This window comes from Ischnura elegans, chromosome 3, assembly GCF_921293095.1.
Source record: "Ischnura elegans chromosome 3, ioIscEleg1.1, whole genome shotgun sequence".
In the NCBI taxonomy this organism is placed as follows: Eukaryota; Metazoa; Arthropoda; class Insecta; order Odonata; family Coenagrionidae; genus Ischnura; species Ischnura elegans.
Window position 1 is genome coordinate 1,884,515 of NC_060248.1, and position 19,080 is coordinate 1,903,594.

A 19,080-nucleotide genomic window follows, 5' to 3' on the forward strand; every position below is an offset into this window, starting at 1 on the left:
CAGAGTAACACTGGGATTTACTCAAAGGTGACTATCACCACGGCAGGTACGTGGACGCAGAGCGGAGGTGCCCAAGCAAAACTAAGACTGATGCCATGGAAAAAACAAGTTAGCTTAGCTATGAGTTTCTATGAATAATTCTTGCAAAAAGACGAAGTTTTGTCGATGAACATTATATCGAGGCAAACATTATGATTCTCAGCGAAAATAGAAAGCAAAATTGGTATAGTAATATTTTCCTTTAGTTTAACAATTTCATTTTGTTTATAAAGTTTAGAAAATTAAATAATTATATTATAAATAGATTATAGCATTCCATACGAAACATAATTGCTTTGACATTAACATTGAGAGCGCTGTCCCCGACGTAGCGACGAGAAATACTGAGCGCCGCAGCGGCGCCGTAAGGCCCGTATCCAGAAACCTCACTACTGCTAGATACGTCATCAGATGATGACGTAGCCGCTGTAGCGGCCGAGCACCGCTACGGGCACCGCTGCAAAAGTCTAGTGAGGTCCATGGCACACTACCATAGATCTTTTATACAGTAGATGGCGCTTTCCCCTAGCCCCTTACGGCCGGAGCGCGTAGCCAACATACCGCCCCCCCTTTCGTTCTCGGAGTCACGTGGTTCGGGTCAAAATTAATGGCGGCGTTTGAATTCTCTGTTGTGAATATCGTTCCCGCTCGGGTAAAAGACATGTTACTTTTACTTACTGCGCTAAAGAAGTACGTGTCTATTTTGATATTTATTTTTATTTACGTTTTGCTGCATTATATGTGAACCTTATAGCAAAATAGAGTTCATTTTAATTCAGTTTTAGGAAGACCTATAGTAAAACTGAATTAGTTTCCCCAATTATGCGCAACTGAAGCAGCCTTCAGGAACACATGTTTGGTTTCGTTTGTGTCCTTTACAGAGGAACACCTGCATCCAAAGGCTCCGTTTTTTTCGTAAATAAAGTTAGCGATAACACAAAGGTAGATTACATGGTTTGAGAAAAATGTATACACAACCATAGGCTATGAATTTCAACCACCAATCCAGTACATTAATAAGTAATCTTTCACAAATGATATGTACTATCTTTTTTTCAATAATACGCCATTAATAGAACGTCATCGTTAAAGGAAAGACACTTCCAATGTTGCATGACTTTCAAAGCCAGAGAAGAACATTAGGAGCTTTAACCAGCTGATTATTCCTCCTATCTGGTAATTATCTCTCGTTGCATGGGGCAAATTGATGAAAATATAATTTAAGATTCCTCAGAATGTTAATTAACAAAAGTACCCACAATAGTCACAGTGTTGCAGCCAGCATTGATTTTAAGAAATTTTATACGTGAACATCTCTCGTACGTAATTCAGTTCGCATAAAATGATTAAATATCCTTCAACATGTGCTAGTAATAAATCTTTGTTTATTAAAGAAACCTTTAGCAATATACGTCCGCTGGAGGTGTGATGAAAACATCGCAGATAATAAAGATGTTTTGCCGACAATGGAAAACAAGCCATACATTTTGTTCAGGTAGCCGAGTGAGTTGGAAATAGATTGAAAATAAATCTTACTTGCTCTCAATCTTGATTGATTAATTAGGTGTTCGAATATTATTTCACGAACTAAGTTATTTGTTTGATTTTATTCAAAATCTTGCTCCAGAATATGGTACCTTAAATGTAGAAATAGGGAAGTAATAGCTGTGAATACTTCCATCGTCAATACAAGGAAAATATACTTGTTCCGTAACTTGCCGGATGCCTGAGCTACCCTACTGTCTGTAAAAAAAGCAAGATACTCGAGTTTGAAGAGCTCTAGCGTCTAAACGAAGCAATCGATTTCAATGCAACAAAAAGCATACGAAAGAGAATTTAGTTATATCATGCACTTTAAAAATTCTTTGGCTAAGTAGTATTTCCTGTACTTAATTTTTTCTCAAAAAAGTACCCGTTTTTTGCGCGTAAAATCAAGTTGCCCAACTTTGAGCGCTTGGCATTCCCGTAGTTTTCGTTCCTACAACTTGAAATTTTTATATAAAGAAGCCACATCTATTACTAGCAGTTTGCCGAAAACAAATTGTTTATACCTCAAAAATTAACGGAGTTGTTGTAAACAACGCAAACCTCTGCTAACTTCGAAATCAGTGAGTCAATTGAAAATTGGTTGGTACTGTTGTCTTCCGTAGAATGTTAGTAATGCAAGCACATATGAAATGTATATTAAATATCAATAATAACGTCGATATCACTTATTATTTATCTAGACGTTTCTATGCGCGTACGCGCGTATGACTTCGATAGACTTTCTCTTTTCTGGTGCTTTGTTTAGGGGCATCCTCGTCAGGCAGGGAGAAGACGACAACAAGAGCTAAAAACAAAAATAAATATAAAAAGATATTGAATATACTGCTGACATTTAACGTGTATTATCTACGTATATACATTACTAACATTCTACGGAAGACAACAGTACCAATCAATTTCCAATTGACTCACTGGTTTCGAAGTTAGCAGAGGTTTGCGTTGTTTACAACAACTCCGTTAATTTTTGTGGTATAAACAATTTGTTTTCGGCAAACTGCTAGTAATAGATGTTGCTTCTTTATATCAAAATTGCAAGTTATAGGAACGAAAACTACGGGAATGCCAAGCGCTCAAAGTTGGGCAACTTGATTTTACGCGCAAAAAACGGGTACTTTTTTGAGAAAAAATTAAGTACAGGAAATACTACTTAGCCGAAGAATTTTTAAAGTACATGATATAACGTAGAACTAAATTCTCTTTCGTATGCTTTTTGTTGCATTGAAATCGATTGCTTCGTTTAGACGCTAGAGCTCCTCAAACTCGAGTATCATGCTTTTTTTTACAGACAAATGCTTTTATTTTCTTATTAAATAGCGCATGCATTGCATTACACGTATCTTTAGTCAGTAATAAATATATCCATGGCTAACACGGCTTTAATTTTAACAGGGACAAACTTTGCAGTGAAAAGAAACACAAATTCCTTTCAGGAATCTCTCATCGCAACCGAAGGCACCACGCGTATTCACCACGATGCTGACCCGAGTCACGTGGTACACGACCACGCTTATGTTGACCACGCTTGCGTGACGTCATGCGCCATCTACCTATATGAAAGATCTATGCACACTACTCGCTACGAGTAATATGGCCGCCGGGTTTCGTCTGCTTATCGTCTCGCATTTATTATTAATAATTATTGATATTTAAAGGGCTATAAGCTCATGATAGTTATTTATTATTACTTAAAAATATAGTAAGAATGCTTCAATAACCAGCTTTTGTTCTAATGAGTAAATATATTACCTAATTCAACTACCAATAAATACTGTCAACAACACCGTGATGAAACCTCTTAGGTTTCACCGTTTTAATTGCAATTAACTTCTAAACGGGCCCTGTCATGCCTTGAAAACCATTTATAATTAAAGAAAAACAACTTACGGACATAGTAAGGTCTTGCCTTGATGCTTGTTAAATACTTTTTTACGAAAAATAACTACTGTCAACGCAACTATACTGAAACCTCTTCGGCTTTGCCACTCTAATAGCTATTAACTTTGGTATAGACCGTGGCTTTCCTTGAAAACCATTAATAGTAACACATATATAAGTGCCCAAATAAAGTTGCAATTACCAGCTTTGCGCCTCTGACATCCAAAATTTGCGTAAAATACTCAAAGCAACAAGGCCGTCTTCCAGTCAGCTACATCCACACTCAGTTACTGCTAGTTTAAGTAATGTCAGTTCCGAGCCATTGAAAACCATGATCAATTACGTGAAAACTTACCGATAATGATTTATGCCGTCACAAAAAGGATGAGTTAAAGTTTAAGGGAAGGGTCGATGGAAATGGCATGTTGCTTTCTTGGTCCGCTTTCAATAGCACATGATATTCATCTCATAATGAATGTCACGCATACCTTTGGTCATTAAAATACTATACATGTACCTATTACAATACCGCAATGTCTAATATATCCAACTACACCAATACGATCGACAGTTGTACGAGTATATTTGTCAACCACAATGACGAATTGCGCTAGTGACACCAAGGATTATTCAGCAATAAATACCATCACAAGAATTACTGAGTTCACAAACTTTTATTAATTAAAGTCGTAAAACTCACTTCCAATTCAACAAATAAAATTATCACACTTTACAAGAACACTTGTCCAAGAAAAGTACTCACGAAGAAAATTAACATCAACATGACACGTACTGTTACTTCACAAATCTAATTAACACTAATTGCAAATAAAATTGTCCAGGAAATGTTCACACGAATAAAATCGGGAGCGAAAACACTAACTTTAAATTCACAAATCAAATTACACACACATTGCGAACACAAGAAGTAAGTAATTAGAGCGAAACATCGGCAGCAACGACCCGTACAACATTAATGACGGCACTATTTAAAAAAATGCTCACTTTCCTTCCATTTCACATTGTCAACAATAATTGTAACAGATGAAAACATTTTATTTAAAAAATGATCAATTAAGTCAGCACCGAAACTTGGGCATCCTGAACAAAACTTGATAAGGTTACTCTTTTCCACCCAGCTTGGTACATTTTCGGCGTGCGGGGCCTGGGGCATCGGCCGGCTTTCCCCGGCGGCAGAGCCGAGGCCAGCCGGCAATCATCGGCGATCGACATTGTCGAGACACTTGGTACACGTCGGGGGATTTCTGAGCACCCAGATTCATCAGCATGTACCAGCAGGTTCTCAATTATAACTTTGCCGATTTAGAGGAACTCTTTTCACACAATGAACGGAACCACATTCACAGAAGAAACTTGAAGGACCAGGAAAATCCCATGGAACGGAGAATAAATTCCGTGTGAGATACCGCATCTCCTAAGACACCATATTTCCATGAACACCACTAAAAAAGAGAAATTTTATCAATAATTTCCATTCAGATTTTAAGAACAAGACAAAAGAGTTTCTGCTGACATTTTACAAATCATGGCATACTAATGTGCTTACCTTCGTTACGCCATCGTGCCGATTAAATTCAACCTCCACCTTCTTCCATGCCATAACCTTTAAAGAAAGACTCACAGCATCGGTTTTCTTGCACTCCAATACAACTTTCCTATCAATAATTAGTTTTAAAATCAAATTCTTCTCCTACGCCGAGAGTCAACTTCCAACCCGTTTCCTTTTTACGCGCATTATTTTGACCCATGAAAGGTCAACCCACGCCCCGTGAAATAGCGACAAAATTATGCTAACACATAATGCTTTATATTTCTGGTATAAAGACGGCTTTTTTAATTAAACTTATAATTACTCCTTAAAATCGGTTAATTTTAATATTTTCAGCAAGAAAGTTATTCTTTCTTATCACATATTGGCAGGAAAAACACTCTAAAATATAAGTACAGGCAATGTTCCACTCGGTCATTTAATAAGTCATAAAACAAAATATAGCAAAAAAATTACCTTAAAAGTATAGAGAAGTAAACAAAATTGATGTAACTTAACATTTCAACCAGCATAAAGGATAAATATGTAAAAAAAAGGGTACGTTAAATACTAGGGCGCTATCCTGATGCGTCCCGTGGAGAGCGCTAGTAAAGGCAACTTTTGACACTGACTTTTACGAAAAATTACAGCGAAAAACCGACTGAATCCACCTTAGAATTAACGATAAACTTCAGTATCACTGAAAAAAACATTAAAAGGGACCTTAATTTATCCTTTAATTAACCTCATAACATGAAATACTTAGGCGCTATCGGGGGTGGGCAAGTCGCAATAAGAGATTGCAGTGTATATGTAACCTGGACATTTATTATTTCACCTATGCGACATATCTACAACAGGGAATTGTAAATGAAACACAAAGAATCAAACATATGGTAACATATCATTCCCAACTCCGACAATATATACAGCATAAACTACGCATGTTCAAAAACTAAGGCGCTATACTACGCATGTTCATAAACTAAGGCGCTATCCGGACACCAACAAAAAAATCTGGAAAAGTTAAACATTTTTAAATTTTTATTTTCGGTAAATATGAAAAGAAATTTACCACAATCATAGATGAAACGAAAGCACGACGATACCACCGTTTTAAAATTCAACTGAAAATTTTACGACACTAGAGGAAAATACTGGACCCACAAAAAACTGAAAGTAAAAATGTAAATGTGACATTTTAAAAAGACTCCTTCAGAATTTCGGATCGAAACTCATCTACATTAGGAGGTAACACATCAAAGATTATGTAACACACATAGCCCATAAAGATTTACGTTACATAGAGGTACCACGAGTCGACAAATACAAGGTCGCCCACCCCGAATCACCCGCATGGAAGGTAAGTGGTATGAATGGTAAAATATTTTTTTCCGACTATCGAGCCCGGCCTAAAGCTGTGATGTCACCCTAATCGTAGAAAAACATGTTCAACCAAGGAATGAAAATGAAAAACGACACAGTAAGTACTTTTCTCCTTTGAAATCTAGGTATTGGATTGCCTAACCCACTGCCTACGACACCATCAACAAAATCCGGAAAAGTTAAACATTTAAAAAATTTTTATTTTTGGGAAATATGAAAAGAAATTTACCACAGTCATAGATGGAACGAAAGCACGACGATACCACCGTTTTGAAATTCAACTGAAAAATTTACGACACTAGAGGAAAATACTTGACCCACAAAAAAAAAGGAAGTAAATATTTAAATCTGACATTTTAAAAAGACTCCATCAGAATTTTGGTTCGAAACTCATCTACATTACGAGGTGACACATCAAAGATTACGTAACACACAAAGCCCATACAGATTTATATTACATAGAGATACCACGAGTCGACAAAGACAAGGTCGCCCACCCCGAATCACCCGCATGGAAGGTAAGTGGTATGAATGGTAAAATATTTTTTTCCGAAGATCGAGCCCGGGCTATAGCTGTGATAACACCTTAATCATAGAAAAACATGGTCAATCAAGGGATTAAAATAAAAAGCGATCACGTAATTACTTTTTCCCTTTGTAATTTAGGTCTGGGCCGTGAAATTTAGCCGTGTTATATATAATCAAATATTTGTTGTTCCCATGGATTAATAATATATAAAATGAATTCCTTGTGTTTTTCTGAGCGTTAAGAAGTTTTAAGCGAAGTTCTTACGATCATATTGACGGATTTAGACTACATATTTTTATTCCATATTGGCTAATTTGGAACTGAAATGAACTCCACTGATGTTAACGCTAGAACTCCGATTGAAATTTCCAAGCGATAAGCGAAAAACGAAGAATTCATGACTAACTTCAGATATAAGCTACGAATATATTTTCGGAAAAAAGACCACAAATAGCAGTGGAAGACCGCGCGGAGGGGATAGAAAAGGGTCATTCAGTTCTATGAAGGGCATGGGCTCGAGGGACATCCAATAAGCTGGTCTTTTGTGTCCTCGGCGGTCCCTTTCCTAACCCCCGCGCGGTGCGCACGCACGGTCAGGCTCTTTAACCACTTTTTCGGATAATTTCGTGCCACACGGCATGAGACTATGCGACGCGGAAAATAAAGTGTATGGGATCCTTAACTTTCAAAAGTGAAAAGCTTCATGCCGGCCTGGTCCGAAATGAATCGGATCGTTTCGTGCCTTTTCGTCAAATGTTTGTTTCACCGCAGCCCAGTTGTATATACGTTCATAAAATTTTCGTAAATATTTTCCGTTAACACGGAGTCATAAAATTTTCAATTGTACTGAGTGTGAAATCCTTGATTTGAAATTCATCTACATCTACATAATACCCCGCAGCCGCCTAAAAGGCGTGTGGCAGAGGGTGTTAGGACACCAGCCGTTTACAGCTAAAAAAATGAAGTGCTCAAACGAAGTTCGGACTAGCGTTTATTAAAGTCCTATATGGTTCGGGGAAAAACGAATTCCCATATCTATCTGGCCCGAAAATTGGGGTGGGCAGGCCCAAGGCTAGTTTAAAAGTATTGCAATGAGTCTTGTGAATTTTTAACGTACGCGATTACATGTTTTTACGATGATCTAAGAGCAATAACAGTTTTTAGCGCGTTAAAGTCGCCGTAAAAACATTTTTCGATGCCAGTCTTCCACTAGGCCGATTTCCGGAAGATTCTGCATATTGTTTATTGGTTTGGGGATGTTCTGCTTCACAAATAATGATGTGTAATATTATTAATAGTAGCGGGCGTAACTTGGTGGAAATACATAATCGCAGGAATAGAAGGATCTACAACTTTGCTATTTCCACGTAGCAGTTTATTGACACCGACCATGGTTTCGTAACAGAGTAACATAACAAGGTGAAACATGCAGGTAAATTGATAGTATGTATAGCAGAGGGTTGGGTGTGGAAATACATTACAAGATTTTCCTATAATACAAGATTTCCCTACCCAACCTTCTGCTATATATACTGTCAATTTACTTGCATTTTTCACCTTGATAATGTTACTGTGTAACGAAACCATGGTCGGCCTCAATAAATTACTATGTGAAAATAGCAAAGTTGTTGATCATTCTATTCATGTGTAATATTTAGATTGAGGTGCATTTACAATGGAAATTATCTTTATTTTTTATGAATGACATAGTGAAAGATATATTTTCATTTTTTTCCAGGCTAATTATTTTGTTTTAGCGTCGTATTTTGTTGAAATCCCGTTTTAAAATTTTTTTACTGTGCCTCGCTTCTATCTAAGTTTATGAAAAATTGCATATTTTATTTCCCAGAAATAACGACATGATTAAATTATAATTAATTTTCCTGAGTCTGAAGTACCTGTTATGAAATTGGGATGGAGTGGCCCAACGGTTTTTTAAGCGGAGAAGCAATGAAATGGGTCTTGCGTTTTTTTAACGCTAGAGATAAGATGATTATACGCTGATGTATATTTAATAACAATTTTAGGCGCGTCAAATTCGTTGGGACAAAATAAGTTCCGATGCGTATGATTTCTCTTTCCATAGGGCCGATTACCGGTTGGCGCACTAGTATTTGGTGACCCGGGAGTACCTTGAATATACATCGATTGCTGTTTTAAGGAAGTTATCTTTCTTTCATTTTATTATTTCTTTTTATATCAATCCATCTGAATTTCATTTAAAATTTTCTTCAATTGTTGCGTGATTACCCGGTGAAAATATCATTTAAAATTTTGAAGGTTAAATATTTTCCATACATTTGTCTTAAATATTGTCATAATTGTCTTAAATTCCAAATGAAATTTTTCACGCGTTGCGTCATTGTTGCATCTAAGATCATGAATAATTTCATTTATTACTTTCCAGAAAATAACAAAATTATAAAATTTTTACTTTTCCTAATCGTGATTTTCTAGCTGGGCAAATGAGGTGGGCATAGATATCAAGATATTTCAAGATAGATTCAAGCATAATTTCAGGAAGAAAAATCAATGAAATGGGTTGTAGTACTTCGCGACTTGCATGTGCTCTGAATATTATTTATGGGTCTCGGGATGGCCTGTTACATCAATTTTGATTTTATATCTTGACAAAAGGATTATTCGAAATTTGCTTTTATATTATTTGTGAATGACCCAGTGAAAATTATATTTCGATTATTTCGTGTGTCTTTTCTTATTTTTCAAACAAAGAGTAGATAAAATTGCAAACATTTCTTACCATGTGTCATTTTAAATATAAGTGTGTGGAAAAATTCTTTTCTTATTCTCCGAAAATAACGATAAAATTAATTTTAAGGTTGGCCAACCAGCAGTGGCGGATCTTTGGGGAGCTACTGGGGCTATAGCAAACGTTAACCTCCTTGGGAATCCAATTTACGTTAGATAGCATGGTAATTATTTCCGACCCCCAATATACTGCTGGTATTTTTGACCCCACTTAGCCCCATTCCCTTGTCCCTATCCTGGATCCGCCACTGCGAATCAGTGGCTATTTATCAAAGCGGAAAAGTATTGAAATGATTCTGATATACTATTACGTTATGTTATAACATACTTTTACTATTTAAAACATCCTGGAATAATATCAGCAATCGGCACAAAAAGAGTCGACGGGAAAAATATAATCCAGTACGTGCCATTTCTCATCCGCCGCGCCGGGACGATTTCGTGCAGGCGCCCTAGTAATATTTATTGATTCGCAGTTACTTTATACATAGTAAAAGTTTGGGATGGCGTTCTCCCGCAATCTTTGATGTTTTATCTTGTAATACGCTTTGAAATTCGATTCCAATTTTTTTAAATAACGCGTTAAAAACATTACTTCGATTTTTTTTGTCAGTAAAATATTTTCCTTCAGTATCCTCCATTGGTTAAATCCAATTTCTAACATCGGTGACGTGTCGTTCTGCCATCTAGTTGTGTGGAAAGTTTCCTTAAAAATCTTCAGAAAATAAGGAAGATATAAAATTTTTACCTTTCCCTATTTTGAATTGGTGGCGGAGACTGTGGGTTATGCCAGCCCAAGCCTATTTCTTAAAGATTAAAATTGTTATATGAGTTTTTCTGATTTTTACCGCGTCGTTCAACACGTTTTTATGTGATCCATGTGGTATCACAGCTGTAGTCACAGTTGTCGGAAAAAAATAATTTTCCAATTCATGTCTTTTCGATTCCACGCGGGTGATTCGGGGTGGGCGACCTAGTATTTGTCGACTCGTGGTATCCCTATGCAATGTAAATTGGTATGGGCTATAGTCGTTACGTAATCTTTTATGTATTACCTCATAATATATATAAGTTTCTTACTGAGTTTCTTATGGAGTACTTAGACAATGTCAAATGTAAAATTAACTTAGATTTTTTGGTGGGTCAATTATTTTTCTGTAGTGCCGTTTTATGATTCCTTTAAATTTTTAAACGGTTATATGGTCGTGATTTATTTCTGCTATGATTGTGATAAATTTCTTTTAATTTTTACCCGAAATGAAGAATTTAAAATTTTTTTACTTTCTCAGATTTTCTTGTTGGCATCGCAGGCTGTGTGTTGTGTCATCCCATGCCTTGATTTCGAAGAGGAAAAGTTAATGGATGAGGTTTTTAAATTTTCGTCCCTTGGTGGAATATGTTCTTCTGTGATTAAGCTCTTATCTAAGGAGAAGACCTGGCACAGTCTTCGGGAAAAAATATTTTTCCGTTAATATCACATATCTTCCACGGGCATGATTCGGGATGGGTGACCTAGTATTTGTCGGCTCGTGGTATCCCTGTGCAATGTAAATTGGTATGGGCTACGGGTGTTACGTAATCTTTGGTGTCTTACCTCGCAATGTATATAAGTTTTGATCTGAATTTCTCATGGAAAACTCAGAAAATGTCACATTTAAAATTAACTTCGATTTTTTTTGGCTTAGTTCTATATTTTCCTGCAGTGCCGTAAATGTTTCGGTTAAATGTTAAAACGGTGATATCGTCGTGTTTTTACTTCTTCTATACATTTAATAATAATAATTATGGTAAACTTCTTTTTATTTTCACCGAAAATAAAGAATTAAAATTTTTTTTTAGATTTTTAGTTGGTGCCGCAGGCTGTGGTGTGAGCTACCCCGGGCCTAGATTTCAAAGGGGAAAAGTAATTACGTAGTCGTTTTTCATTTTAATCCCTTGTTTGAACATTTTTTTCTACGATTGGGGTGTTATCACAGCGGAAGGCCGGGCACAGTCTTCGGGAAAAAATATATTCCCAATCGCATCACCAATTTTTCCATGCGCTTGATTTGGGGTAGGCGAGCAAGTATTTGTGGACTCGTGGTATCTCTTTGTAATGTAAATCTGTATGGGCTTTGTGTGTTACGTAATCTTTGATGTGTCACCTCGTAATGTAGATGAGTTTCGAACCGAAATTCTGATGGAGTCTTTTTAAAATATCAGATTTAAATATTTACTTCCTTTTTTTTGTGGGTCAAGTATTTTCCACTAGTGTCGTAAATTTTTCAGTTGAATTTTCAAACGGTAGTATCGTAGTGCTGTCGTTTCATCTATGATTGTGGTAAATTTCTTTTCATTTTTATCGCAAATAAAGATTTTAAAAATGTTTCCCTTTTTTCAGATTTTGTTAATGGTGTCGTAGGCAGTGGGTTAGGCCATCCAATACGTAATTTCCAAGGGAAAAAGTAATTACTTTGTCGTTTTTCATTTTCATCCCTTAGTTGAAAATGTTTTTCTACGATTAGGGTGACATCACAGCTGTAGGCCGGGCACAGTCTTCGGAAAAAAATATTTCCCCATTCGTAGCACCAACCTTCCATGCACTTGATTTGGGTGGGCGAGTAGGTATTTGTCGACTCGTGGTATCTCTATGTAATGTAAATCTGTATGGGCTATGTGTGTTACGTAATCTGTGATGTGTTACCTCGTAATGTAGACGAGTTTCAATCCGAAATTCTGATGGAATCGTTTTAAAATGTCACATTTACATTTTTACTTCCAGTTTTTTGTGGGTCAAGTATTTTCCTCTAGTGTCATAAAATTTTCAGTTGAATTTTAAAACTGTGGTATCATCGTGCTTTCGTTTCCTCTGGGATTGTGGTAAATTTCTTTTCATTTTTACCGAAAATAAAAATTTTAAAAATGTTTAACTTTTACAGATTTTTTTGACGGCGTCCAGGGCTGTGGGTTGGGCCATCCAGGCCTAGATTTCAAAGGGGAAAAGTAATTACGTAGTTGTGTTTTATTTTACTCCCTTCGTTGACCATGTTTTTCTACGATTAGGCTGACATCACAGCTTTAGGCCGGGCTCCATCTTCGGAAAAAAATATTTTACCATTACCTCTTACCTTCCGTGCGGGTGATTCGGGGTGGGCGACCTCGTATTTGTCGACTCGTGGTATCTATATGTAACGTAAATCTGTATGGGCTATGTGTGTTACGTAATCTTTGATGTGTTGCCTCGTAGTGTAGATGAGTTTTGATCCGAAATTCTGATGGAGTCTTTTTAAAATGTCACATTTACATTTTTCCTTCCAGTTTTTTGTGGGTCAAGTATTTTCCTCTAGTGTCGTAAATTTTTCAAATGCATTTGTAAACGGAGGCTTCGTCATGCTTTCGTTTCCTTTGGGATTGTGGTAAATTTCTTTTCACTTTTACCGGTAATAAAAATTTTAAAAATGTTTCACTTTTCCAGATTTTGTTGATGGCGTCGAGTGCTGTGGGTTGGGCCATCCAAGACCTAGATTTCAAAGGGGAGAAGTACTTACGCTGTCGTTTTTTATTTCAATCCCTTGTTTGAACATATTTTCCTACGACTGGGGTGTCATCACAGCTGTAGGCCGGGCACAGTCTTCGGAAAAAATATATTCCCATTCGCATCACCTATTTTCCATGCGCTTGATTCGGTGTGGGCGAGCAAGTATTTGTCGTCTCGTGGTATCTCTATGTAATGTAAATCTGTATGGGCTATGGGTGTAGCGTAATCTTTGATTTGTTGCCTCGAAATGTAGATGAGTTTCGATCCGTAATTCTGAAGGAGAGTTTTGAAAATTAGAGTTTTAAATGTTTACTTCCATTTTTTTGGGTCTATTATTTTCCTCTATTTTTTATATTTTGCAGTTAATTTTTAAAACGGTGTTATTGCCGTGTTTTTATTTCTTTTGCGACTCTGTAAACTTCTTCAAATTGCTACCGAAAATAAAGAATTTAAAAACTTATTACTTTTTCATGTATTATTTTTGTCGCAGGCTGTATTTTGGGCTATCCCAGGCCTTGATTTCAAAGACGAAATTTGAATGGAGAGTTCATTTTCATGTCTTGGTTGAAAATGTTTGACTATGATTAGGGTGTTCTCACGGCTTTACGCCGGGCACAGTCGTCGGAAAAAAATATTTTCTCATTCATGTCACTTCCCTTCCATATGGATGATTTGGTGTGGCTTCCCTATTATTTTTCTACTCGTGGTTTCTCCATTTCTATTAAAACGATTTGGGTTATGGGATTCCCATAATCTTAGATGTGTTCACACGTAATATTGGTGACTTTTCATCTGAAATTCGCTTTAACGGTTTTTTAAAATGACGAATTTAAACCCATTTCTCGAATATTTTTCTGGCAAATTATTTTATTTCTCCGTCTTTTATGTGTGAAAGTTATTTCAAACCCTCAAGTCCTATTATTTTGATTTTATTAAAGTGTCTATACTTTTTCCTTTCATCGCAGCTGCAAATTAATCAGACATAAAAATTTTTACTGTTCCTGAATTTGATTTGGTGCGGAGACTGTGGGTTGTGCAAGCCCAAGTTTAGTTTTTAAAGAGGCTAAGTGATGTTATATGATTATTTTTCATTTTTTCCATTTGGTCTCGTATGTCTTTTCTGTTATGTATGCTTTATCTCAGCTCTAGGTACGTCACAGTCGTTAGAAAAAAATGACTTCCAAGCCTGTTCAATCCTTTTTCATGGGCGTGATTTCGTGTGGGCGCCATAGGCGGATCCAGGGGGGGGGGCACGGGGGCACGTGCCCCCCCAGACCCTCAAAAATATGCAAGATTTTTAATACGGTCCCATTATCATTGCATTCGTTTTGTATTGCGAGGTATCCTTGTGCCCCTCCCAGGAAAAAATCCTGGATCCGCCCCTGGTGGGCGCCCTAGTATTTGTTGACTCCAGGTTACTGTATTTTTTATTAAACGATTTGGTCTATGGACGCTTTGTAATCTTCGATGTTTTTTAATCGTATTTTAGAGGAGTTCGGACAAAAAAATTCCCTGCAATTTAAAAAAAATTACCCATTGAAACTTTACTTCGATTTGTTGGTAGGTCAATTATTATTATTTATTTTCCTACTTCGTTAATTCCAATTTAAGAAACTGCTCCGGCTGTGTCTTTATTTCGTCATTGCATATCACAATTAGGTTTGCGTTTTGAATAAAATTCGCTTTTTACCTTTTTGAATGTGTCAGTGTAAATGTTAACCCCTACTGAGGATTTCTTCGGTGTCGAAATGTAATAGCGCCCTATTTTTTAAAAAAATTTGGTTTTTCTATGTGAGCTGAATGGTTATGGGGATCCTATGTTTAATAAATTTTGTTATTTCTTCTTTCTTATGAAGTTCGTTGTTTTAGATTATTCGTATAGGTGTTCAAATGAATGACCCAGTGACATATGGCCTGCAATCACTTTTTTCGACGAGGCGTCATTCCGATAGCGCTCCAGTTTATTTAATGTCTTCTGTTTCTTTATCGTTATACTACGATGTTTTTAATGATCCCCTTCACAAATTATAATATTTCCCATTTCATTAAGGAATAATTTTATTCGTGCCTTGTGTTTATGCTATGTAACATCCAATGTCAAAGTTTACCTGATTTCTCGTTTCCCAAGGGGTCTGTTTTTGGAATAGCGCCCTAGTAATTACAGTGTTATTGTTAACATACATTTGCTGTAAACGGGTTGCAATGGTACGTTACATATTTATTGATTGCTTACCTCTACTTGTACGCTTGTTTTCAAAGCATTGTCGCTTTTATGTATTTATGAATAACCCAATAAAGCTTTGTCTACACTAATATGATAAAGTCTTATTTTCACCCATTATATCAAAAATACATTATTTTCATATTTTTAAATTAAATCATTAACGTTACTTTAACTATTCCACCTCGTTTCATTAACAAATTCGCTTAAATAACAATAATACAAACCATTCCTTCTTTACATATTCACTGTCGCTATTTCCCAGGGCGTGGGATGACCTTACGTGGGTCAAGATAATGGACCCTTCCTTTTTGCTTGCAAACAAAGTCGCGTTGCGATATTCGTTATTCAATTGTCGCCCTTAGTTCCTCCCAAAGCCCGCATATTAGGGACTCAAAATGTCGCTAAATTCGTCTACGTCATCAATCCAGCCCAAAATAAATGTGGCAACACAGCCCCCACCCATTTGGAGCGTTTTGGAGTAGTGAGGTTTCTGGATACAGCATTCAGCGGAGCGCGACGCTACAAGCTGAAGTACGGTTTCTGGATACGGCCCTAAATCCAACGACGTAACTTTTTCCGTTAGAGGCCAATAAAATATAAACTATTGACACTATTCAAACAAAATTTTGTATGTAGACGAAGAAAGCAGAAAAAAATAGACTACTGAAAATTTCAAAATGATCCACCGGAAAGGAAAATTTTTACACCACTTTTAAAACCACGAGCGCCGCTAAGGCGCAGATAATCCATATGAGGGTTAAAAATATATTTAATATGCTAATAAGCATTTTTTTGGTGAAATTATAGTTTTTGGGATAAAAAAGAATATTTGTGACGACTGAATTTTATATGACGAAACTGTATTTATATGACGAAATTGGAATTTTATGACAAAATTTTAAACCAAAATTGATAGATTTTTATGACGAAATTCACAGTTTTTATTCATCGATAATCTTTGCCTCTAGTTATTATCTATGCACATGGGTTTCCGGGCGCTCCAGCCGCGTTCGTCGGTTTTGGGTGACGACGGTTTCGAGAGCCATCCTGCTCCCGTCTTCAGGTCGAAGTGGAGAAGCTTAATTTTCCGCTGAGTTATATAGCGTGGCCCCTGGGCGCTGATTGGCCAGTACCCTCTTCCATGTCTTATCGTTTGGCCGTCAAGTTGAACTGCTTCTGCCTCATGGCTCGGGCGTGTTCCTTCATCCTTGGAAACCGTCATCACCCAAAACCGATGAACGCGGCTGGAGCACCCGGAAACCCATACGCACCATGATCATCGCCGCGGAAACCTACGCAGGAATATCTATGCACATGGTTATTTTAGAGTGCTTTCCACACTCATTGAGAGCTTCCTTCACCCGACCGCAATGTTTTTAGCGGTGATAACATGATTGTACTCTCAATTCTACGGCTCCACATACTCCAGCAAACTGTGTAAGCAGGCAAGCATCTGGCTGTGGCTCATGCATCACTACTTCTTCATCTCTACTTCCACTTCCCCCACTGCTGCCTTCACTACTAATATGTATTCCCTCCCCCCTCACCTGTTTGAACTTGACTGTGTAGGCCACACGCCACATGATAGTGATGAAACCCAGGTCCCTTGGGCTGCATTGCATGGCAAGGCAATAAATGTGCATTTGCATCATGAGAAAAAACACTTGAAGATAGCAAATAACATTCTTCCTAATTAACGACAGCATTTAACCATTGAACAATTTTCTAAAATTCATCAAGAGTTTTTTTCCTGACGCTCGTTATCTTCCGCAAAGCTGGAGCAGCCCTCCAAGTAAACTTGAAACATTCCTTGCCAGCTAGTGACTAAAATAATTGCATTTTACAGAGGTAATTCTAATGGAAATAATATGCCCAGTTTAGCCTAGCACTGAAATGCAATGATCATGGTGTTTTGGCATCCAATTTTATTTTTTTAAAGATAGCGGAAAACATCAGAGGAAAGTGAAACTTGTGCACAGATAATCTGCAACATTGTCATCCATAGACAAATAATTGGAGAATGTTGTAATAATGATTAGATACCGTGACGTCAATTGTATTTCAATAAATTTCATCATTTATAAATCCAGATGACTTAGTATAATCAAGAGTGCTTGTTATTTACTCTAGTCAAGAGCATACACCAAGGGAAGAGGGGATTCGTAACTGCTCTTAACTGCTGAGAATCCAAGTGTTGACAAATGCAAGAAATTCATTAGGAACTACCGTATAAGCGCATGTAAGAGGCACACCTTTTTCCCCAGAAATTGCAGCCAAAAATGGGGGTGTGTCTCTTATACAAATTTCTTACTTCACATCACATGTCCAAAGTGGAACCGAGTGTGGCCTTGGTTTTCAGCGTGAGTCAGTCATCTGTAATCCTAGGTCAAAAACAAGTGGGAGCAGGCAGGGGAGTTTCTCCCTTAGTGATGCATTTTTACACTGTTCCTGTTGGCGTGTCTTACTCGTCAGCATCACGCCGGCCGTCACGCTTGTACCTCCTGAGTCCTCATCTTGCTTGAATACCCTCTTGTTGCAACGCTTGCTTCTTCTGAAATTGTGCTGTTTGGGCTATGTTGAATATCAGTAGCCTTGTTGTAACTGTAAACCTTTGTGTCAATCAATTAGGGCTTAGAAAACTTAAATGCTGTCAGATATGCATAGCATTAGGTCTCATTCTTTTTTGAACTTCGTGCGCATCATACATTTGCTGAATGCTATCGAGATATCTTCAGGCTCAGTTGGAGACTCACCAAGCATTTATGCAACTTATTATTTTCCCTCAAAATAATGATTTATGGTCTGTGCGGTCTCGGAAAGAAAAAAACCTTAGATACATGGGCTGATGGAGGGTTGTGGGTGGTTTTGTGAAATCTACGAGGTTAACATCTTACAGCACTGAGATTCCCCCGATTGTTGTTCAATATCTTGGGAAGATTCATACTATGTGCCTATTGTGTTTTGCCTTAAAATTTTCAAACCCAAAGCCACTGGATATGATGAAAGGATTCCACCTCACGTGTTTTTTGTAGCTGTGGTTCATTGTATGCCTGCTTTTTCTGATATACAGAAAAAAATTATGGCCTATCAATCCTTGATCTAATAGTTAACCTTCTTACTCGTGTGGGCAACAAAAGCAGGTCATTTACCCCAATCAACCCACACCAAGTCATTTCTATCATCATAAGAGTGCTTGATCATATGTTGGTACTTCAACTTCAGTTGATGCCAATCATATGAATGAAACCTACATTAGTAACATAAACATTTTGTTGGGAGAAGATTCTCAATGCTTTTGTTGTAGAGAATGGAAGTAGTTACTTTTATGGTCAACTGAAGTGACTATGAAAGACTGTACGGATGTGGGTGGATTTTGAATTCAATTTTGATAACAATAAATTTTTAACCATCAAAAAATAAAGCAAATATGTATGTGGTTCCACAGAAGCCCATATGTATATTGGCACAAACAGGTACAGCAATCAACTGCCTTCGTGGTACTTTTAGAAATGGGATACTCATTTTTTCATGAGTGAAAATGATTTACTTTTGATTGATGTCTGCTCTCACCACCCTTCACTGAATGAGAATCACTCAGTCTCAACGACGACAACTCAAAGCAGACAAATGGCATCCTCATGGCC

The 19,080-nt window shown here is 37.1% G+C and overlaps 1 protein-coding gene across 6 annotated transcripts in view; it reads right to left on the reverse strand.

Moving 5' to 3' along the window:
* LOC124155323 (R3H and coiled-coil domain-containing protein 1) overlaps positions 1 to 19,080 on the reverse strand; it is a 68,486-nt gene that overhangs the window by 14,264 nt on the left and 35,142 nt on the right. Inside the window, exon 8 of one of the 6 annotated variants that reach the window (XM_046529045.1) lies at positions 4,922 to 5,086. The exons of the other annotated variants lie outside the window; for them this stretch is intronic. Coding sequence (XP_046385001.1) covers positions 5,058 to 5,086 — 29 coding nt within the window. The 3' untranslated portion in view covers positions 4,922 to 5,057. Of the gene's footprint in view, positions 1 to 4,921; positions 5,087 to 19,080 lie in introns of those variants that run through there. 6 annotated transcript variants of the gene reach the window in all.